This window comes from Marmota marmota, unplaced genomic scaffold (genome assembly GCF_001458135.2).
Source record: "Marmota marmota marmota unplaced genomic scaffold, marMar, whole genome shotgun sequence".
In the NCBI taxonomy this organism is placed as follows: domain Eukaryota; kingdom Metazoa; phylum Chordata; class Mammalia; order Rodentia; family Sciuridae; genus Marmota; species Marmota marmota.
Genome location: NW_026000170.1, coordinates 6,434,402 through 6,460,009, shown reverse-complemented (window position 1 = coordinate 6,460,009; position 25,608 = coordinate 6,434,402). Strand labels below are relative to the sequence as shown.

The 25,608-nt window shown below is 35.2% G+C and overlaps 1 protein-coding gene across 4 annotated transcripts in view; it reads right to left on the bottom strand.

The window, feature by feature from the left end:
• Ctnna2 (catenin alpha 2) overlaps positions 1-25,608 on the bottom strand; it is a 992,415-nt gene that overhangs the window by 9,832 nt on the left and 956,975 nt on the right. For 2 of the 4 annotated variants that reach the window (XM_048787429.1, XM_015499866.2), the window contains exon 18: positions 17,153-17,296. The exons of the other annotated variants lie outside the window; for them this stretch is intronic. In XM_048787429.1, the coding sequence (XP_048643386.1) occupies positions 17,153-17,296 (144 nt within the window). The remainder of the gene's footprint in view (positions 1-17,152; positions 17,297-25,608) is intronic. 4 annotated transcript variants of the gene reach the window in all.

The window sequence follows — 25,608 nt, the reverse complement described above, 5'->3', positions numbered from 1 at the left end:
TTGGCTCTTGGAAAGTGTTGAACAGGAATATGCCTGGTCATCTAGGACATCCTTCACCTCCTTTTTTTTTTTCTGGATTTCTTCCTTCCTTTTAGGTTCCTTTATTTTCCCACACTTCAGGATCTACTGGCCTAGAGATCTTCTCTAAATTGTTTTCTTACATATAACAAAAGAACCATGAGGAAATAAATTCATCAGAGGAAGAAATGCCAATTGATTTGCAGATACCCACTGTAAATAGATCTTGCTGGGCTTCTATGTCACATCAGCACACCGTGCATTAATTGATCATGTCATCTCTGATCATGGCCCATTATGTGTCGTTACAACATTTACATCTCATAACAACTCTTCAAGGAGCTAAGGCTCCTTTTTTGATGTCCCTATAGTAGAGCATCACTATATTGATCCCTTTATTCCCACCATTCTCTCTCCCCAGTTAGCAGCATCATGACCAGGAGCCAACGTAAGAGGAATTCTTGTCTAAAAATGAAGAGAAACTAAGTCTTGACAAAACGGATCAAAGATCCATGGACCCCTCACTATCAGAAGTGCCTAACTTTGTATGAACATAGTGTCTGCTGATAAGTGCTGAAGGCTATTTAACAATTTGCAAAATGGTTCCCAGGCTCTGGCATGCAAAGCATATGACTCAGAGGAGTATAGACTACAGGAATCCAGGACAATCAGAGTTTGTGACTGGTTAGCAGAGGACTCTGCCTTGCAAAAGTGAGCTTGATTTGATTTGGAAGTATTCTTCATCTTTTCACTTCTTTTCATATACAACCACTAGGAACTGTGTCATAATATGGTACTATTTATAGGTTGGGAAAGTAAATTGCTATCCTTGCCAGGCCCCACTCTTCATCAGGTATATGGAAAACGGTAGCCAAAGCTTCTGCTGCTACCAGGTCTTGGGTGAAGAGAGTAAGGAAGGGTGGAAGAGATCCATCCCCAGTGAGTGCGTGCAGCCTCTCAGGACCTCAGTCTCTTCTTTCTGCATGTGATCACGTCTCCTCAGGAAATACAATTCTTATAATCATGCTATGCTTCCTGCCTTCTGCTGCCGCTCGCTTTCTGTCCTTTCTTCTCTCCTAGCAATGAAAGCCTAGACTATCACTCCAAGCCTGAGTTCAAGTTCCGATTAGAGTGATCACTAACAACTTGATCTTGAATAAGCTCCTCAACCTTGTTTGGCCTCAAATCTATCATTAAAATGAAAATAGCCCTTCCTAGGATCAAATGCTAAATGAGATAATGTCCTTAAAGCTGAGTGCCTTCCCCATGGTATAAGTAAGCCCTTAATAATGAATCTTGGCTTTTAGTATTACTGTGATCTATCTTTCCTCAAATCACCACTGTGTCTTTTAAATTTTGTTTTGTTGGTTCCCAAAATGGGGATCCCTAGTCTTGCTTTTCTAACCCTTAAATCTACTTGCTACCAAATAGATGAAAAATTCATAAATTTTTCATCTTTCATTCAAACTGGAAGTACTGCCATCTAGTACCTTACATCTCCAGCTAAGACTGATCTCATCTCATCCTCTGAAACCACCAATAGAATCTCAGTTCTTTAGCATTACTTGAATAGCTCATCAAACATAAGCCCCCTGTCAGAACATAAGACAACTACTCTTGCTGACCCTTTTCCTAATGTGCACACATTTATTATCCAAATAACAATGTAGCAAGGGGCATGTTTTAAGAATATGCCTTCCAAAAATTTTTAAAATCCAAGATGATTAAAAGTAAAAACCAAAGGAAGGACATTGCCTGGGCTCAGGTTTGTAAAAGTTGGGAAACAGCAAGTAGGATAGGCATCACAAAAAGCAATGGGCATCCATAAGACAACCAGTACTCATCAATGATCTAAGCCCCTTCCAGAGCCAGTGAAGCAAAGGTGATTAATGGGTGTCACACTCACTGCCACTTCATTGGAACCCTTATCAGACCTGCCTGATCAATCACAGTCTTCTTTTCTGCTAGTATTGGACAAGGTCTCAGAATTCATTCAACATACAGCCCAATCAAACATTAGCAATGGAGGAGAGTCAGCAATTAAGACGAAACCATTTACCATATGCTCCATGGCCCTTCCAAGTATACATGGAGGACTGCACAGAAGACTTTGATTAAAAATAAGTAGCTCTCCTTATTCATGATTTTGCTTCTTTTTTAAAAAAAAAATATTTGTTTTAATTAGTTATACATTACCATAGAATGGATTTATGCACTTTGATATATATAAATGGGGTATAATTTCTCGTTTTTCTGATTGTATATGTTGTAGAATCACATCAGCCATGCAGTGGTATATGTACATAAGGTAATAATATCTGTTCATTCTATTATCTTTCCTATGCCCATATCCTCTCCTCTACCCTCCCATCACTCCCTTCTACCTAATCTAAGGTAACTCTATTCTTCCCTGGGGTCCCTCTATTGTGAATTATCATCTACATATCAGAGAAACTATTTAGCCTTTGGGTTCTTGGGATTGGTTTATTTTGCTTAGCATGAGATTCTCCAACTCCATCCATTTACCAGCAAATGCCATAATTTCATTCTTCTTTAAAAACTGAATATATATTGAATATACAGACTACATTTTTTTACCCATTCATCTACTGAAGGACATCTGGGTTGGTTCCATAGTTTAGCTATTGTGAATTGAACTGCTATAAACATGGTTTTGTTTTTCATAGATTCAATTACCCATATTCAATCTTAGTCTGAAAATATTACACAGAAAATTCCAAAAATAAACAATACTTAAGTTTTAAACTGCACACTGTTCTGAACAGCATGCTGAAATCTTCTCTGTCTTGCCCAGGACAAGAGTCAAACCATTTTCCAGTCTATCTACACATCAGACACTTTAGTAGCCAAGGGTTCTCAGTATAATACACAGGGTTCCATGTGGTCTGTTGTTTCAGGATCCACTGGGGGTCTTGGAATGTAACACTGTGTTTAAACTGGGGCTGCTGTAGTACATTAATATTGCTTTTTCCTCCAATATCATAATTTTCTTACACAATTTAAGACTAATTATCTCTTAAATATAATGCAGAAAACTAAAGTGAAATTTTAGACACATACATAGCTATATAAAATAATTCACTACATTAACCCAAAAATTTCAACTCTTCTTTCATTATAGAAATGAGAATTAAGACAAGAAGAAATGGTATCATTATTCAAGTGCTCATAAGAGGTCTTCAATATAATGCATGTTTAAAATCCAGTAATTTTAATTAAATTAGTTTTAAATTTGAGCAGTTGATCCATGGCTTTTATAATTAAACACATTTTTCCGGTCTACTTTGAAACATTTTTTGAGTAGACACAGAATAATACCCTCTGAATCATTTTTTTTTTCTTCCTGGTCACTGCTTTTTCCATTGTATGCTATAAACCCACTGCCAATGTTAACACACATTCAAATCATTTTCAAGTGATCACTGTGTACAGTCACAGATTCAGGTGGTTTCCTACAACTCAATGAGATGTAACCATTAACTCTTTTAGTTAATTTCCATATAGATTCTATTTCAGGTGCTTGAAAGAGTTATCTTCATAAAGATGACTTCTTAGCATTTGGAGAACAATTCGATTTCTGCATATATTTTCTTATTGACTCCTCTCAATCTTTCAGAGACAGCAAGAGCTCTGCACTCCATTCTACTCCTCCCCAAGATCTACTTCTTCCACTGTCTTCTCTCAGGGGGAGGGAGAATTCCTACCATTCCTCCTACTATTTAGATAGGCTACCCAGAGTTTTAGGCTACACCTTGTTCTCTCTGACTTAATATCTAATCTGTCATCAAATTCCATCAGTAACATCTTCAAAACATTCAGTATTTGACCTTGTCTCACCTTCTCCACTCTTAACCACCTTGACCAACTCATCAGACACTTGCTAGATTGTTATCGTAATTGCCCCAAACTACTCTCCTTGCTTCCTTCCATCTTCATTATTAGATAACAACCTGAATGTTCTGTTAAATAAACAAAAATGATGTTATTCTGTTACCATCATCCTCTAGGGGGGTGTCCTTAATTCAGTCTGAGTAAAATTCAGGGCAAAATCTGGTTGGATAGCCAGTGGTCCTTAATATTTCTGATTTTTTTCTTGTTCACTCAACCTCTAAATGTTGATCTTTTGGCTGTTGCTCAAACCAGTCATGTTAGGATGCAAGGCCTTAGCATTTAGTGTTTTCTCTGCATAGAACACTCTTTCTCCAGATATCTATAAGGCCTGCTCTCTCACTTCCAATCTTGATTCAAATATCAGCATCTTAGGGAAAACTGTCCTTAGCCATACATTTCAAATTACAATTCTATCCCTTCCATGCTTCAATTTGTTGTCCTCTCCCCCTACTTCTATATTTTTCCTACAATTATCACCATCCAATATGCATTTTCTTCTCTTGTTTATTGTTTCCCACTTACATGCTATGTTCCAAACACCTAAAACAGCACCTGGCATTTGAGCCTGCCATAGCCATTCATTATATATTGTTAATAATAAACATTATGAATGGGGAAATAAGAAATGAAAATGCTTGACCAAAGACACAAAGCTAAAGTACATTGGCTAGTCCGATAACTCATTCCTTCTACCTGTTCTTTCTTCCACTACACCCAATGGCATAAGATTATCAGGAGAGTAGAAGGTGGGATATTCTGGAGAAAGGAAACAGTAGCCAACTGTGATACAAGTTCTTCCTCCTACTGTACCCTGAGTGGCAGTTTGAAGATCAGCCTTTGCTCAGAAATGAGCCACACTTAAAGTCTTTATACTTAATTATTGCTTTCTATTACAAAAGACTTAGGTTTAAAAAAAAAATCCACCTCCCTTATTAATAGTACCAGCATCTGCAAGGCACTGAGCTGTTTGTTCGGTATAATGATAGTGCTCAAACAAATTATTAACCCTCAAAATAGTATAATGTAAATGTCATCATTCCTTCTTTGTACATGAGGAAGCTGAAATAGAAAAGTTAACTTTTCTGTGAACCTGGGTTCATAATATTCATATCTAATAGAAGTAGGTTGAGATACCATGCCATCTCAACCAGACTAATCTATAATCTACCACAAAGTTTTCCTGCCTGATTATCTTCATTCTGGGTACCTGCTAGCATTGATCTAGTAGTAAGTATATGCTTCAACGGCTTATAAATGTTAATTACGTGACCAGGCAGTAATGAGGGTGGATTTTCTTAAGCCACAAAGGAGACAAAAGTCACACAAACTTCCAATCTTGCAATCTTGATTTACATTAGATCTGAACTAAGCAAGTGGCAAAGACATCATTATCTCATTTCTGATTTTCTTGCCAGCAACTAAAAACAAAAAAAAATCTATGAATATTCAAAGAAAATTTGATTAAATACATCCTCCAGTTCTCCTGACTATTAGAATTAGATATCATATATACCATTTCCTATTTATCAAAGAAATTAAGAAAAATTATTCTTCATTTCTACAACATAGTCATTTAATTTATCACACAGTGGACACCATGATATAATGTTAGACCAACAGGTATAATGTGTAAGAACCCAAATACATCAGCTGTTATCATCACTACAGCATCTGACACATACTATGACCTGTGTTTCTTGTTCGATTTATAGTCTAGGGAGCACAAAGAAACCAGTACCATTCTTACCTTGCACAAAACACAAGACTACACATGAGAGAAACTGGATTTGAATCTTGGCTGTGCCAGTTACTGCCTGTAAAAGTTGTGTATGCTCTAATAATCTCTCTGAATTTCAGTTTCTTCAAGTTATAAAATGGGGTTAATAATAACAATGTATTTTACAAGTTATTCTGAAATCCATGTGAGAAGATAAACTTTGAATAGTTTTTAAATTTAAAAGACATATGAGAATATAGAAGATTAGCATATAACCTCTGAGTCTCTTGGGGATTTTCATCTTAATTTACTACAACACCCGAATGCTTCAGACTCAAGGAACCCTGCGCATTGAAGCAAGTATTCTATAGATGACTGGAGTAGCATGCAGGTATCATCAGCCCCAGCAAGGCAAGAACAAAGTACTACCAAAAGGTGGTGAGTTTTCTTCTCCTTGACAGAGATGATGAAATATCAATGGAGTGGTCCTACTTACAATCTCAATTTTTCCATTTATAGAGAATAGTCTGAAAATATGATTTTTCAAAGGAAATAGGTCATAGGAACCGCACTGTTGGGGACTTAACACTGGCTATGGAGTGTGTCCCCCAAAGAGATAAATCCAACAAAGAAATGAAGGGAGACCATTCCTACAAATATGAAAGTTCACCGATGAATCTGTATTTCATGATTCCATCTCAATTCTGGCTGCCTTTCTTGCTAGAATCAAATCATTGGCTACTCAAAACAATTTTGTCCTCAAAAGCTTTGTCTATGTATTGGTCTTGTCTCATACATAGTTAAACGTCTGGCTCTTTGCAAACACATTCCTCCTTGCCCTTTTCTAGTATACTCTCCCCCAAAAGGCTAGCAACACAGAAATTCATATTGGGGTTAGGTGGACATATTGGGTTTAGTGTTTGGTTAGCGCAGAGATAGATTCTTGGCTTAGGCTGTCCCTTAAATTGAGTGTAAGATGAGCCTACTGAAAAATAAAAATTGTTGAGTATTTCTCTAAAGAGAAAATTTTAGATTTTGTAGATTCAATACATATTGAAATACCCCAGTTAGATCTTTCTTATATGTTACTATCACTTAACACTCATTTTAAAAACAAAAGCAATACACCAACTTTATCTACACCATTCTATAAACAGGCACTGAGGCTTAGGGAGAAGAAACTTGCTAGCTAATAAACAATTACCAGCAATTCGAGCTCATGACCTCTGTCCTTGGGAATAGTGTGTTTAATGGTACACCACAGCTCCAACTGATTTTAAATAAAAGAAGAAATAAAGGACATTTAAAGTGGTTCTCTTCTCCTTAGAAGCCAGGATACTTCCCCATACAGGTGCCTGCCAGGGCATGGCCTAGTTTGGAACCTTCTATTCTGTCTCTCCTGGAGTGAATGTACTTTAGGGAAGATGCAGCAAAAGCACCTGAGGGTTCCCTTCGATCTAAAACTGGAAATATTATGTCTTTGGTCCAACAAAGAACCTCTATGGATGGACAACATATTATCTGTTCCCTTGCAAAAGAGGCCAAGCTATACAAGAGACTTTCAAAATTACAGATTAAAGGAAAGAGAATCCTCAAAAGGCTGAAAATGCATAACAGTATTGCCAAAAAAATATTCTGGAAAAAAATATTAGTGATTCTTTTGAAAGAAAACCTCAAACCACTGAAATTTAAAAACTTCTTCTGGGGTAGGAGGAAAAGTACTTCCTTAATTTCAAGATGATAACTTTTAACCGGGGAACACAGAGGAACATGAAAGGGTTGGAGATGGTGTGATACAGTATCTTGCCCCTACTAAAAATTATGTTTAGTATTAAGATGAAAGTTTTCCTCAAGGCACAATCCCTATCTTGAAGTCCCTATGAATCAGGCCGCTGACAAAGTTAAATCACCTTCATACTTATTACAAGATATAAAGGCCACCTCATTATTTCTTTACCCTACCCAGTGAAAAATGCAAGGTAAATTCTTCAAATGCATTCTAGATGCATCTTTAAGAGAGTGATGTCTGCTGTATCTGGGGATGCCACCTGTCACAGCTCTCCAAATCGCTTTAAGAAAAAAAAAAAAATGCTAAGCCATGAAAAATATTCAGTTCCTACCTACAGCTTCCTGTTTCAGGGCTCACCTGCCACTCATTTCCACATTGCAGAATTACTCTTCATAAGTACTATCTTTAAAAAAAACGAGTAATTTGACTCTCAAGGAGAATAGTAGCCTAATGTACTTCATTTTATTATTTAAAAATTTTTTTTTAGGAAGAACATAAACTACCTATCACTTCCCTTTTTGCTTACATTTTAAGATATACTTACTGGCTTCCTCACCACATAGAGATTAAAACATATGCAGAAAGTACTATGCAATGATAAAGTAGTGGGTAATGATACATGGAAAGTTTTTTTTTTTTTTAAGTGCTACAAAATTGAAAATTTTTATCTTACTACCTTTGTTTGCAAAAAGTAAGAAACTGAAGTCAAATTTTACCTTTTTCAAACTTTTTTCTAAACATTCTCATTGAAACCCTTCATTGCCTTTGGGAGTAGAAATGCAAACATGTCTAGTAAACAGGAAGGGAGGTGGATGCAGACCTTCAGAAAGGGTAAGAAAGTGATCATCAATGGACAACTGTGACAGGGTCTCTGGAGTCTTGCTTGTAGGAAAGTGCACCTCCATGCCCTTGCTAAGAGTCAGTTTGGAGGTGAATCTGGAACTATGGTGCCTGTCATCTGCATTTCAAATGGTGGATGAAAGGTCAGGATTGCAACCAGCCCTATGGTTCTCATTCAAAGGCAATTTTGTTCCCCAAACTAGGGAACATTTGACAGTATCTGAAGACATTTGAATATCACAGCTGGGGAGGAAGGGGGTGCTATTGACATCAGTGAGCAAAGTTCAGAGATGTTGCGAAGCATCCTACAATGGCTAACCAAAATGAGCCCCCTAGTCTTTCTCAACCCTTATTTTCTAAAGTGTGGAAGCAGAGTCTTGGAATTTCCACTTCTAATGGCTACTCTTGTGATTCTTTTACAGACAGAATTGTGAAAATCAATGCTTTCTTTTTGAGGCCATTCCCTTCCCTATTTTTAAACATTACCTCTCTAAGTGATCCCTCTAGAACTTCTAATGACAGAAGAATGGAATCTCTGTAAGGGGTAGAGACCCTTGGTGGTTATTCGGTGCTGTGTATCCAGCAGTTTAATTGAGGGTGGACATGATGAAAGAGAGGAGGAGGGCAACTACATCACCAAACTATATATACATTCTCTTGGACAAGACAAAATGACCAATATTGGTGCGCATGTACTTACCACTACCACATTAAGATCCCTGTGCTAAGTGTGTGGTATTAATCAACACATTTTGATACGAATAACCTGGTAGATACACATCTCATTTTTATTTTATACCTGAGAAAAATGAAGCTTCTAAGAGGTGGATCAACTTGCTCAAAAGCCAGAATTCAGTTCTTGCATTCTCTGGCAAGGGCTACCACCCTAGCCTAACTCACCCTTTTTGTTGTTGTTGTTGTTTTATCTGTTTGTTTGTTTCCAGATCTCTCATAAGATGGGGATCATTGGGATACTCAGATAATTCATTGTCAGCTTCCATCTGACTGTGACTCTACAAAAGAAGGCTTCTGGGAAACAAAGCCTTCCTCCTCACATAAAATCTGGCATCCTATTGTCTAGAAGGTAGGCAGCAAATTACCTGTCTTAATTCTCTCAAAAATGTAGAAGGCAAGAAAGCACATTAGACTATTTGCATAACAACTAAATTTGAGTTTCAAAAACCTGCAAAGAATAGGTCTGCCAAGGTATCCTGGCTAGTATAAGAATAGGTTTTGTTTTCTCCTTCCTGAATGCTTGTCAGTTTCTAATCTAATTTTATGGGGATAATTTCATCTTTGTTTTTGGAATCCTGCCTTGGTTGACCACCCAATATTCCATGAGCCCCTGTCATGGCCTCCCCTTTTTAATCAGGGCAGCAACTGGCCTAACTAAAACACTTTATTTCCTAGTCTCTCTTACATCTAAAGGTAGCCATGGTGATGAAAGCAGAAATTGCAGGGGGTGAAGGGCAGGTATTCTGGGAAACCTCCTTAAGGGTTGCTAGCATAGCAAGTAAGTGTATAATTTTATCTTCTCACTTCTTCCTGCATAGAAAATGGAAAGATGAAACACTAGAAGGTGTCTTGAGCCAAAAGACAAACTTCAGAAGTGAAGTCACGTACTAAATGTAACAGACCATAAATTCAGAGTCTGGGGTCCTGGAAGACTCCGTGTAGTCTCCCTGAACTACATATAAATATATATGAGTTGTGAGAGAAACAACTCTGAATTTACAGATTTATCATATGTGGTTGGATCTAAATCTATTAAAACATGTGAAAATCTATTACAAATTGTAAAGACTATTAGGGGACATTAATACTTTAGGATGCTTAGCTATAAATCAATATTTCATATTTAAGTGTAATTATTTAACAATTTCACGTGTCATAATGTTCAGGTAGGAGGGCAAATGAAAGCAACCATGTTACTTTCCAACTCCTTTCAAAAGAACCAGTATGATTAATTTAGCTCTTTTGGGAAGAAATTCTATATATTTCCATGCCATAATCTTAAAATCTTATGTATAATAAAATTTAAAAAATTTAACAAAATAAATTATAAAGAAATTCAGTTAGCTCGAAAAAAATTTTGATTACTTAATTGGTGGCTCCAAATGCTAAAAAGCAATGTGCTTTGAAGTCTAGCATTTCATGTAAAAATAAATAAAGGAGCTGGGGTTGTGGATCGGTGGTAGAGCACTCGCCAAGAATGTGCAGGGCCCTAGGTTCTATCCTTGGCACCACATAAAAATAAATAAATAAAATAAAAGTATTGTGTCCAACTTCAACTAAAAAAAGATTAAAAAAATAAATAAATAAAGGAAAGAGTGAAGGAATGATAGACTTCAGGATCAGTTTTTAGGAATTTCCAGTGCAAAACAAAGTGAGCCTAATACATTAGCTCGTGCTATGTGCTCATTGTTCAAGGAGCCAGTTGACAAACACATTCTTAACTAGCTTACAACTTAATGGAGAAAAATAATCAAATAATCACACTGATGTGTCAGACAAGGAATAACAGAAGCACACCACGCTGTGGAGAACACAATTGCTGACTTTGACCTCCTGGAAACACGAAAATTCTCTAATCTTTTTCCCTAGTATTTCTGATGGGGCTGACACTGTCTTCTCCATGAGACCATTATCAAAACTGAACTCCATAGTGTATTTAAGAAGCTTTAGCACAGTGCTTGGCGCCTATGAAATCTTCGATGTATCTTAACTAGAAAGAATAATTGTTGGTATTTGCTACATGAGATTGTCCTTCTACGTAATATCAGATATTACTGATATTACAATTACAAGTTTTATACAAAAAAGAAAAGCCCAGAGAGAAGGTTAGTGTTGACCAATAACAGCCAGATGATATGAAATAGTTTTCAAATTCTCACTGAATAGCAATATCCAGCTTACCATTTTAACATTATTTAAGAAATTATTGTCTTCTTTATGTTACATTTTCAGATCTCTAACAACAAAACCATATGATTGTTACTATTGTCTATTCAGCTTTTATTCAGGTAAAATGGGCCTTGAAGTAAATAATTTCCCTTGGTGCATCTTCTTAGAAGCACTTGAAGTTGTATTTACCTTGACAGAGCTACACATCATTGGTAAGAAATATCTGCTAGAATCACTTTTTTTTTTAAACATCATTAACTTAGTATGCCAAAACTAATTTGGCATCTTAGCAGTTGCTTCTAGAAGGTGACAGTATCTCCAACTCTGCCAAGACAAAACACTGTCATTGACAAAAAAAAAAAAAAAAAACAGCAACAACAACAAAAACCCAGATAAAAACAGGATTCCACTGTACGTATATAGGTGACTGTATGACCAATGTGATTCTGCAACCTGTACAATCAGAAAAATGAGAAATTATACCCCATTTGATTCAAATGTGTGAATTATCAAGATCATTGTACAGTCATGTGTAACTAATAAAAAAGGAGAAAAAAATAAAAATAAAAAAAATAAAGAAATGCACTATATCACAAAACAAACAAACAAACAAACAACAACAACAAAAAAAAAAACAGGATTCCCCATCCTTTCCTGATTTCCAAAAGCATTCTCAAATATAAAATTCTGGACCTGTAATCAATCATCTGTATGCAAAGCAATGAGGAGGTTAATTCCAGAATTTGTTCTTGATGTTGTGAAGAGAGATCTGCCTTCTTACAGACCAAGGCTCATTATGATGTCTCAGTGAAATGTGAAATATCTCTCAAGTGTCCCCTCTCTCTACATCTTTGAGCACTTCTTAACTTTGTACATGGACTGATGGTTGTAAAGTAATAGATGTTGTCCATTAAGGAAAAAACAGGACAAATTTACAATTTCTAATTGATTATTTATTCAAACATATAATTACGTTTTTAATAATTTTCAACATAGACCGTATAGGTCACATACTGCGTTGGCATGAGCATGATGCTTTTCAGTCATGACAAGAATGCTAGTATTTTTTTTAAATGACATTTACTTAATTGAAATAAAGTAGTCAAATAGCTCTTCCAAAGAATAGCATTCAGAAACAGTTTCTCTGAACTATTTCCTCTCTCTCATCTCCACACCACTTGGGAGATGTTTTACAAATTATTTTGGATCTTCATCGACTCTTTGTATGGGAACAAAACAAAAGAAAGATGAAAGACAGCCTCTTGAATGTTTATAGTCTCACACCCCTCCTTTGAGATTTAATAGCATTATTTAGTCATTCTTTATATATAATAACCATCATTATTAGGAAGTTTTGTTCTCATGTCTAACCAAAATGTTTAAACCAATTTTCTCAAGATATTCTTATATTACCTCCAGTTCCTATTTGTCCCAGATCTTTTATTACTAATTTTTTTTTCTGAAACTTCTTCAAAGAACATAGACACATGAGTCAGTTTTGTTGCCTGTAGAGATTCTGAAACTTTGGTGTGAAAACGAACCACCTGGTGTGTGTTAGCAAGTGGGTAGTTCATTACAGATTCCAAGAACCTACTACCAAGTATGCTGATTCAAGTGGTCTACAGAGTAGCCTCTGCCTTTTCATAGGCTCCTCCTACCCCTTTGCTGAGTTTGACATGCAGATAATTCTGATCATTTTGAAAACCACTGATTTAAAATCAGCATGGGTCATACAAATGTCTGCCCAACCTACCATTCGAATTTCATCTTTTGCTTTTCTTTATCTTTTCACCCATCTCTGGCATTTTCAGATAATGTCAGTCTAGAATATATTCAATACACACATGCATATATCCTTTATTAAGCTTCCCCTTTTCTATAAGAATGCTCAAATCGCCTTATGTATATTCTTTCAGAGAGGTTATTATAATGTATTGTAGTTACTTGTACATCTGTCTGGATTCCATGATTTCACTGTCCCATGGGACAGTGGCTATCACATGTTATATACTCAATGTTTATTGATTGCAGGTCTACCTGATCCTTTATTTTAAAAATGATCTCCAGGAACACTTGAGGGTAGGGAAGGGGAACAATTGCCATCCTTATCATTGTTCTGTCAAGACAAATAGTCCTACTTTCTTGTAATAATCTATAATGAATTTGTTTCACAGAATTTTATTTAACTCTTATTTTTTTTGAACTTTTTTGTTTTTTTTCAAAAATTAGTTCGAAAAGAGCATTCCTGGCTTTGTAAAACTGCCTTTGATCATATCATTTCGTTGTTCCCAGATAGACAAGTTTAGCCTTTGAAAGTGATTTCCTGAGATAATAAATTCTACAAAGCTAATTTTTATGTCACATTAAGAAATTAAGAGACATTTTACGGAGTGATCTAAACCAAGCCCTTATTTATTTATGAAGTCCTAAGATCGTTAGAATCTGAGAAAGGAGTTAGGAGAAACAAAACTTTTATTTGTGAAACTCCAGTCTGTTAGAAAGGTCAAAGTAATAACTTGGAAAGAATTTGGATGGCACGATATACAAAAGCATAGTTCCCTCTATGCGATGCCAAGTATACACTGCAAATCATCTGTGAAAGCAACAAAGAGGCTTTAGAATGCAAGCACTCTTGTTCATCAATGTGGGTAAATCATATCCAAATCAATAATCTCCTTTTCCCAAGTGTTTCAAAAAAGAGACTTGCTTAATTATGTGACGTTTCACTCAGTGCTTAACCTCATCTACAGCATCTGTTCAGGGGCGGAATCTGACATGATTCTTGTTCAATACACAGAAAAGTGACACCATCTTCATTACATGGGTTCTCATTAGCTTATGCACATTTCCAACACTATATCACTTTCTAAACCTTTCTTCAGGTTTAGGAAATATTTCCAAAAGAGGATCTCTTTTCACTTTCATCAGAAAATTAGACCCTCTCAGAGTTAGTTTATAAACTTAATAAACTGCAGTTCATTTACTAGCAGCCTCTTCAGCTCTTCTAAACAAATATTTCTTTTATTGTAAAATCAGCACATGCTCAGGGAAAAGTGTTCAACAAGGATGTGGAACTCAAATGTCTCATAGAAACCCAATACTGTGTACAATTAATATGCTTTAATAATTATAATAATAATCTGAAGAAGTAAGGAGATGAACTATACAGTGATTTTGATATATGGCATGTCTTAACCAAAATTTATCCTCAACTCCTGTGGTCTTGCAAACCTGAAATGCTTCCATGATAACTTCCTTCGGTATAACACAAATCTCAGCCACACTTTAAAGTCAGTAAAATGCCTCACCTCAGCTTCTCACAATCATCCCAGTGTAGTCCAGCCACCTATATACCATGGCACATTTCTTAGTTATTTGAACTCTTCCTGTCTTTACTTTTAAGTTGACACTTGTCTGCACTCCCCAAAGAGGCTGTACATTCCTAAGGATCAGGAGCCAGGCTGTACATGTATACCATAACACATAGTTCAGTACCCCAGTTCTCTATTCACCACTCCTTTCCAATACCACATAGGCACTACTGCAATATCGTCTTAAGTCATTTTGAATTCTGAAGTTCCCAATGAGCCAGATCTGTTGCCTTGTAAATAAGGACTAATTTTTAATCCCAAATAAGTAGAAAAACGTAAAAGTATAGAGTTAAAAAGGAAATTCGTGTTCTAAGTCAACACATAGCTACCTACCATGGATTCTATATCTCTGCAGATATTTATCTGTAGTGATGGCTTATATTGAGCAAGTTGGTCAAATGACATTGTGCATTTAAAAGAACATTGAGCTACTCATATATATCATTAACCAAATAACACTACATCAGATAGAGGGTAAGTTTTAAAACCTAGTAGGGACTGAAATGTTTTTCTCTGGATTGAATAATTATATGTCCAATAACTATCTTTTCCCACAAATAATTTCCTCAAAAATATATCATAAACCCTCAGAATTTTAGAATGGAGATATTTTGGGCTACATCTTTCAGATCATCTATCATCATTTTACAGATGAGAAAAACTGACACCTGAAAGATCTAAGCAATTTACTCTGAGTTGCTTAATCATCGATGATGGAGACAGGACCAAAATACCAGTGCTTAGACCCTAGTTTAAGCAGCTTCTGTTACACTTCACTGACTCCTTTACAGCACAATATATGTATGTATGTATGTATTTTTAAATTATAATTTTAATACATACAAAATGAATAAAAAAACACTGAACACCACTAATAATGACACATGCACATGAAGATAAACAAGTGCATGCACAAGGCATTCCATGATAGACGCTCCAAATTTGCACAAGCGCACAACACAACCGCTCTTCACTCACGAAGTTTAAAGATGATTGTGTTCCAAGAGTTTATAAAATAGGAGCATTTCTTACCTGGCAGCTGTATGAGGGGTTGATAAAAGACATTAAAAACTTGAGCTATGATTAGACATCAGATTATTCTAGCACTGAAGGGTTGCTTCTACCTGGGTTTCAGGAGTATAGTACTTTTAATAAAAAAGTAGATCAGAGACTTGAGAGGGATAACCCAACATACATCACCTTCACCCATGTTGTAACATTAGGTTGACCGCTGGCAATCACAACCCAAATCTTCCTATTGGCCAGTTAGGGCCCTACCTTTCCTTATCAGGCCAGAAATCTCTATAATTATAGTTACTTCCTCATATTAGAAAGCTCAGGAGGGAAAATAATCTCTGGAAGCCCTCCCTACTCCCAAATTCAGGGTACCAGAAAGGGCAGTATCTGTTCCCATGTTTTTAGTATAAAAGTGCATAACTTTGAGGGTGAAGGGAACATGAGCTACACATAATAGAGAAACTTGAGGAGAAACCCTCCCTTCCAACTGTCCCCCAGTTCTCCAGTGCCAGTGTTTACACATGGCTACTTGACTAGGGATGCATGCTTTGAGAAACGTGAATGATCCTCTTTTTATGTATTTCAAAATACCCATAATCCACACCAAGATATGTTCATCTCACCCCATGATAAGTAACAGGGCTTAACGTTCTGATGGTCAAATCCTTTTTAAAAACATTCGCCCTGTTGCTTGGATATCCATTAAAGATTTAACCACTTCCAAGGATCCCTTTGCCCTTTCACACAAACCTTACATCTTGCAAAGTTTTAATAGGTACCCGTGAGAGAACAAGCAAAGAGGCAGAGAAAAATGCTCACTCCAGTTGATCTTTTCTTTCTAAACACGAAGGCATATAAAAGGACTAATCAGTAATAGAAACCCAAATGAGAACAAAGAACAGCAGCTTTTCACACCTCTTAACTAGCAAGAGACTACAAAACAGCATCAGTATTATGGCATGCAACAAAAACAACAAAATGGTAGCAAATTTGGTTGTGACACCCTGAAATGACTGTGCTTTTAACTTGTAGGACAAATGATTTTATTGTAATGAACATTTTAGTCATGGCATGAGAAAGCTTTCATTTTTTTAAAACTGTTTGTTGATAATCCTCATGTTTCAGTTTCCTCAGATTTTTAACCCCCAGAATTTGAGAAGAGCTTAATGTTTCTCAACAAACATCAATAAAGGATATTCTATGACCCTGAAATCTTCCCAAATGAAGAAGAGTACCTCCTCCTGACTGGCTCTCTGTAGAGAAGCTCACAAAGGGACTGCAGAATGGATTCATTCCATATATGCAATGGCTCTCCCTCCCAATTGGAAGAAAGACTGAGAAATAAAGGAATTGGAAATATAATTTTCGCTTCTCAAGTTTAGATCATGATTGAAGAGTGAGTCTGTGTTGTGGAATTCCTAAATCATGTAAAGAATAGATAAATCGGCCCTTTGCCCAAGTTGATTAATGGTAAGTAAAGAGGGCTTAAGTGGACACATGGTCACTTCCCTGAAACCTGCCCCCCCCACTTCCTTCAGAAATAATGAGTACAGAGACATTAGATTAGAAAGCAAAGTTACTCACCATGGAGGAATCACTGCTTCCACTCCCGATCGGAGCTCCCTCAGCACAGGTTGGGAGGTGGGTAGAAAGTTGACTAGCCCTGCCCCCATCTATGACATCACAATCTACCTCATAAAAGGTAGTGAAAGTGCTCTGAACTCCTGTCTGATTTCCGAGAGATACAGAAAAGAGAGAGTGAGAGAGAGAGCAAAAGAAAAACAAAACAAAACAAAACAAAACAAAACAAAACAAAAAAAAACCCGTACCTTACTTGGGAAGGGATTAGGGAGGTGGAAGAGGGAATGGTAACTACTTGGGAGAAAGAGGCATATGAAAGAATTAGGTGCTGAAAGAGAAATGTGCAGGCCTTCATGACATCAGGCAGCACTGTCATTTGGATTCCTCTTTGGTTCTTGAACGAATCAAAAGGGACCATCTAGGAGGAGGATGAAGACGCACCCTGCCTTGTCAGGGAAAATTATAACGGGGCTCCTCCGGGGGGGATGAATCCCCTATTTAAAGCATCCAGCATCATCACCAAGAGAGAAAGCAAGGGCTGCAGCTCTTAAAGCCTGGAACAGTAAGTGGGAATCCCAGATGCCTTTCTTGAAAGTTCCATGGTCCTGCTATGTGACCTTCGTCAAGCTCCCAGCCTTGGCATGTCCAGCCAGTAACGTGGTACTAAAGGGATACTTACCACTTTCAATGGGATGCATTGATAGTTGTTAGAACTGCAACTCTTTCTAATTTCCTTTATGCCCCTCAGAAGGGGTTGCATGAAGTGTATAATTTAAAAGATAAGCCAATAACCAATGCCTGTTTCTACCTTTAGAATCCTTTCTTAGAGCTTCCTCAATACAAAGTGTTACTAACAATCTTGAAAGTTTTTCTGTGAGTACCAAATAGACTCTATATCTAAAAAAGGTAGTCCAAGCCCACCTTCAAAACCATTAAAAAAAATCAAATGGCAAGATTTCTACAGTATCAGATTCCCTGCTCCTTCACTCTCAGAGACACAGCTCATGTGACCCATGATGCTAACTGACCAAATGTGTTTCGCATAAGCATTTCTGTTATAGTCCTATAGTTGTAGCTTTGTTTAATGTCTGAGTCCAAGTCTAATGGGGAATCAGACAAGATATCAGAATGATGTATAGAGTACTATAGTATTATGTGTGTATATATATATATATATATATATATATATATATATATATATATATATATATATAAAATGTCAATTTAGAAGTTTAAAAATAGAAAATACTAAAAGTTGTCAAGAGGGCATTATGGCAAAACCTAAGTAATGGGTGATGCTGAAGAACAGGCAGGTCCTGAAACAATTCACATAGGAGACAGACCTTCAACTGCCTAGTGGAATATAGGAAAAGTGAAATCATCTCTTCCCACAGTATTTTAGCAAAAGCAAATATGCAAAATAATAGCTTACAATTTGTGGCATCAGAAGTGGGTAAATCCCAAAGCCTGTTTCCATATGCAGATAACTCCAAATTTGGGAATTTTTTATTTTTTGAGCCAATATAGTCGTATTTCTAATCCTGTCATTCTTATTAAATACATAAGTGTGTTATAATAATCATAATTTAAAATTAAGCAAAATTGACAGATTAGGAGCAGTTTGAAAGACAGAAGTTACTAAATTCAAACTGATTTTGGATTCAGCAACAACACTCCCATCTTATGCTTCAAATAAATGTTAAAAAGACATTTAAAGAATGTCTTTAAAGAAATAAAGATAATGCAAAATAAAAAAAATATTAACTATATAAAAAGGGTATATTTTGTAGTTGATTTTTTTCTGTACTTATTAGAGAAAGAAAAGCTACTCTATACACATATTTTCATCACTCTATTATTCTCTGTCCATTTCTACAATTCTAAGTCTAAATTAAAATTCTACATATAAAAGCATATATTTATCAGATTTTGTAATTAATGGCCCTGTGAAGTTCTGTTTTCTCTCAATTTTTACATATTGGATCATTGACTAGTTGGCTTATCCTTGATCTTTTATAATTTACAATAGTCCTATTTAATTTTAGAAAATAGGACATTTCCTATTGTAAGGAATATGCTAATCATTAACCATTATTTATCAGTATCAAAAATGATTATTATACTTACTTCACTCATCTCACATCTTATAAAAAATTTTAAAGACCAAGATGAATGGTGCAATGGTCCATTCTTCCAATAAATATTTTTAAGATTTTTACTACACCCCAAAAGATGTTATACTTCTCCCAACATTAAGATATTAAAATAAAAATGGAGTCAAACACTGTTTAAATATTGAAATAGAACAATCTAAACTTAGGTCACAACCTACTAATATTTCTTATTAATTATTGTCTGGAAATGTAGCATGACTTCAGGAACCCAATGCAAAACTAGGCTGCATCAAAAGGATGCAGAGTTGTAAACTGTGCTGACCTTTTAAGCGAATTTAGTATGATTGACTGTGATAATGCCTTTGGTAATGAATATTACTTAGGATGAGATAACTTGATCTGACACAGGATGCAATGCCAGGATAAGATAATTTTCAATTCTCTTTGGATCTAACTTCTTGACATTGTTCAAAAACCTAAGTCTTACCAAAACTGAGGATTTAATGCAGAATTCCCATGATATCACATAATCAATGAGTTGTTCTTCAAGATGAAAGATGAAGTGTTTATAATATTTCAGTAGCCAAGAATCCCCATAATTAGTCACAATTATAATTTTAGTAGATGTAAGTCTGGTTTAAAAATTTTGTTTGGGGTAATAAAGTCAATTTAACTTCCTTAGTACAGAGGATGAAGAAGAAAGAAGTGGAATAATTTGTATGTTCCAAAAGAATAATTTGCAGATGCATTTATGAAGTAATTCATCATGGAAGGACTGATAAGGCAACTGTCATCCAACTGGACCCACATTATTCCTCTTGAAGAGAAATACCTCAGTAAGACAGCCTCTAATAAATGTTTATAGCAGCAGATTTGAAACCGGAGTTTCCAGATAAAGAGATCATGTTTTGATTTTATTTGACCATGGTGTCTCACACATATAGAAATTTGGTCGAAAGGAATAAGAGGTTCTTAGAAGATGATGTGGACTGGAATCTCTCCAGGATCTCTCTCAGTCTCAAAATAGATTTGCCAAAGAAGATGGATGAAAGAGGTCAAGGGACAGGTTGTAAAGATTTGACAAAACATCCAGCCAGAGTTCCAGTCAAGTTCATTATCAGCAATGCATCAGCACAGATGAGGGTATTCAGAGAAAAGTAATAAAACAAGATACAGTATTGTTGATGAAAGGAAAGATTAAAAGTCCAAATTAAGAAAGCTTGCCTTCAAGAAAATAAGATTAGAATGAAGTATTTGAAATATATGTATTGCCTAGAAGGAAAACGGCTGTTGTAAGATGATGTGTTCTAAAGTAATAAAAGAAATCTAAACTAAGGAAACTTCACATTGCCCATCCAGAAGCCTTTCCTATTTATAAGATAAATGGACCATAATGTGGCACATATTTCTCTTCTAAGGGCTGTGATCAAAGCCATATTTTATAAATCATTTAAATTAAGCTACAGGAAAGCACTCGACAAAATAATCTGTAGAGACAGAATGTAGACAACAGTAAGTTAAACACACTTTTATTTCTAGAATGTAGTAAACCAAGAAAACAGTGAATACACAGAGATAGTCATCAACAGATATTTTCTATTCCTGCAAAGAATGCTGAGTATTTCAGTAAGCTGAGAAACTAAATGAAAAAAAAAAAAAAAAAACACTGAATACACAGTCTAATAAAAGCACAAGGAACAAAATGTTTATCCTTTTCATGGAAATTATTTGGTATTAGAGATATGGAAAATTTTGAATGCCCTGATTCAACGAATATTTGTCATTATGCCTTTTACATAGTAGGGATGCCATAGAACTATTGAGTTCAGCGAATTAGAAAAAAAAAAAAAAACTTATGTGAACAAGAAATAAATGCAACTCTTTGAAGTCCTGATTGTTAGTCATCAGAAACTGGAATTATCTTGATACATATTCAGTATGAAATGCTGTCTCATCTATGGGCTTCATTCATTTCACTAATAGCAGTATTAATAATCTTCACAATCTGAGAAGGCTTTGCTGTAAAATGAGAAGTCTCTGCAGTAGAACTTTCCACTGTATATCTTGACAACTTATGGAAACACTGATCTTTCATAGAAAAATATTGATGTCAAAATTTTATCACATCAAACACTGAAGAAACACCCAGTTTTGCTATGGGACTTTTTTATTTCCTTTATTCTTTTTTTTTTTTTTTTTTAGGTGCTAGGGATTGAACCCAAGGCCTTGTGCATGTGAGAAAAGCACTCTACCAACTGAGCTATATCCCCAGCCCTTCTTTATCTTCTTGACCATCGTAGGCAATGAAAAGACGTACAAAAATAATAATAAAATCCTTAGATAATCTTATAATAAGCATATTGGTTAATATCCATCTTCTCCTTTTTAACCTATTTAATATTTATATCAACTTGTTCACATTTTCACTTTTTTCTTCAATATCCTTTAACCCAGAAATTCTTGAGGCAGGTCCAAGTAGGAATAAGAAAAATATCACAAATAATCTATTCTTGACTAAAATGACAAATCCTAGTATACACAGGAATATCAGAAATCAGGGACTAAATATAAAGATACTATTTCCAAATAAAGGTATTGATTCAACATATTGGCCTTATGATTATTTGGTTCAAGTTTACGGAGCAGGTATGTCTGCATTTGCTCTTACATATCCAAAACTGACTAAAAATTGTTTGGGGGTAGAATGGGGGTGGAAGTTTCCTAAAACACTTCTCTGAGTATTATTTTAAATAATATTTTTAATTTTTTTAAAGAAGTCTTTAAATTGAGAACAATTAAAAATAAAATCAGATAATTACCACATATGGATAAGTAAGATTAGAATATATCTTATGTGGATACTTCATAAACCAGTACTTATTCCATAGATCTGTCTAGGTTTCATGGATATCCCAAGATAATTGCAATTATCTTCTCTCATATGGGTACATCCCAGGTGTATAATTTCCAAGTTTCTGTAAAATATTATTGTTAATTGGCTGCCATATAATCCTCAGAATATTAACTGAAATCTGAGGCATTAATTGATAACAGATTAAGATATCAATTATTTTCCTTCCTTCTTTTAATAACAGACTCTCAAAACTTGAAAAACTTCTAAGACCCAAAGGAACAAAAGCTCATTGATTGAATGACAAGTTATGATACTGATATTTCTGGGGTAGAGCCACTCAGTTAAAAACCACTAAGCCTGTCTACTCTTACAAGCAATAATGTCTTCAAACTAAAATAGAAATAACTCCTCAGTCCCCAAGTTCAGGTGACACAACCCAAATCAGTGTACTGAGTAGTTTAAAGTTAGGTCAATCCATGTGTCCATTTTAAGTAAAGGGAGTGATTTGTTTGGTTCATGTCCTAGCTTTGCCCCAGCTAAGTCTGTTTTCTTCTTTTAAAACAAGAACACTGGAACACAGTCTTTTCCTCTGCATAAAATCATGTCAGGAGGACCACACACTAGTTTCACTTCATTAGTGAATAACTAATTTTTTTATGAACAGACTTGATCATATTGGTAAGTTCAGGGTCAGCATCACAGCATGCATAACAATAGATTCACTTCTTAATAAATGGATCGGTGTCCCATCCTTCTTAGACCTGCACTGCCTAGATTCAGACAGCAGACACAGTTGTGGGGAAACTGATACCCTTCCTATGATGACTGCCTTTCAAGGAGATGTTTGCTTTTCTTATTAAAATCCCTATTAATTTTTTACTTTTCCCAAAATTAATAGTTTTGAATTGGCTAAATGTTACTTTTATAATCCTGGGAGAATGAATTCCCTGGGAAGGTCTGTGCAAAAATCAGTGACCACATCCACAGACCTGAATGTAACAGCAAGATTCAGTGCAGGAATCAGATGTAAGTAGTTATAGTTTTACTAACATAATAGATTGAAAGGGAAGGCTTTTGGGAGAAAGATTAAATCATGCGACAACCCACCTTATTAACAAAATGTGTGCAAAATAAATACCCATTTCATTTTCTACCTGTCACTGAGTTTCTACACTATGCCTCCATCCAGATTTGCAATCTGAAATTGGTTTTATTGTACTCCTTCTAGATCTGGACATTCCAATTCTTCCTAGATCAGGAAAGGTCCTTTCAGTCTGAATACTTAATGAATGATCCACTCTCTGGAATGTCTGGATAAAATTCTTCTGAACTGCTGTGAATTTCTTGAACACATATCCTTTCAAATGAAGCACAGAAATACATTCCAAACCCAAATTGAAATAGCTAGAAATTTATATTTTTTTCTATTACTGCTACACTTTGATCAGTGGAAAGAATCAAGAATTGACTATAGACAGAATCAGAAGATATAAAAATACTCCACAAAAAGGGTTCCTTCAACTACAGGTCTGCACAATTAGATGTAATGCTTGTTCCCATGACTATTTCATTCTTTTTCAAAATACTGGCACTTGTTTTTTGGTATACTGGGAATACAGAACTGTCCTAATGCATTTCTCATCAATATATCATATATATGATGGGAAAGTATTTGTGTATCTATTTATCTACCTATCTATCTATCCATACACACACACACACACACACACACACACACACGTTGCACTGTGCAAATATATCTCCTCATTTTATTTCTCCTAAACTGCATTAGATCAGACATAAAAGTCATTTTACTATTGCACATTGAAAGAGTTAAGACAGGAAATGTCACATTGAGTGTGTTTGTTTTGTGTATAGATGAACATAGATGAGCATCTTTGATTACATGCCACTGTCAGAAAAGACTGACTTGGAAATCATTAATTTCCAATATTTTAGAAATATTTCTTACTCATCACCATGAACATCATGGCAATTTTTAAATTATTTTTTATTTGTTCTTTTTAGTTATATAGGACAGTAGATTATATTTTGACATATTTATTTAAACATGGAATACATCGTCTTCTAATTGGCATCCCAGTCTTGTGGTTGAACATGATGTGGAGATTCACATGTATTCATATATATACATAGGAAAGTTAGGTCAAATTCATTCCACTCTCTTTCTTATTCATTCCACTCATGATTTTAATTGAGCCAAATTTTTAAAAAATAATATGTGCAGTCTGACTTGCAACTGATCCCTTATTCCTCAATTTTTCTCTTTACCAACAGATCTTACCAGTGTCACAAATTATACTTGCTCAGCTTATCAAACTGTTCCCCAATATCCAATTTAGAAGTATTCAGATTTGATAAGAGGTTTAAATGGCAAAGAACTAAAATGTGTATTAGGGTAAGTCTCACCATCCCTTGGAATTAAGAATGGGTCAGGGATCCCCTCACAAAGCCTGAAGACTTAGGCGACTAACATACCTCATCTCTGAACTCTGTTCGTACATTTGGTTCATGTGGAGAAAAAAATGTATATGTAATAAAATCAGTTAAAATTAATATGCTTTCTGTGTATAGTCAGCTATAAGTTAAATCCTAGTCCCTCCATCTCTCACTAAAATATCAAATTTCTTTCCTGCTCTTTTGTTCTGGCTTAATTGCTATAATGGCACTCCTAATGTATTACAGCCTTTTAAAAATGCTTAGGGGAATCTTTTCACTTTTATCAGAATACTTGAGGTTCATGAAAACAATACATTAGTGTTTCCAATCTCATTCAGAATAACACACAACATATACATTTTTGGCAGATAAAAATCATCGAAAGTCATGAGATGATTTTTATTTCTTGAGATCCAGGTATACATTTCTTTATTAACTTTAAAAGTACCCATTAAATTCTCTGAAATCAATGAATAAAAATTAGATTTCAAAATATGATAATTAAATATATAGGTAATTTCCATATCATGACATTGACATTTGTTTATATTCATAATAGTATTTATATACTTAAAATATCTGGCTCAAATTTTCTCCCATGATGATATAAAGCTGTCACATTTAGTGAACATTTACATACAAAAACTAATTTTTGATATACCATGGTTAAGGTTCCCTTTCTTTTCTCTCTTCTTTTCTTTTTTCTTCACTCCTCTTCACTCCTACCCTAACTCCTACTCTTTCTTTCCTTCTTCCTTTCATCCTTTCTTCCTTTTTTATTCATCTTTCTAAAATACATGTCAACTGGCTTAATACTTTGAAATAAATGAACATTAACCTAAGCAAACAAAGCCAGTTTATAGACTAACTGGCTATTTCATCTTCTGAAACAGTTTCTTCTACATTTATTCTAACATATCCATCATTCCAATAATCTAAAAAGTTTTTTTTTCTTTTATAACCAATCACTTCTTTTATAACCAAGTTGAATTAATTTGCTCACAAATACATCTTCTACCTTTAAATTCGGA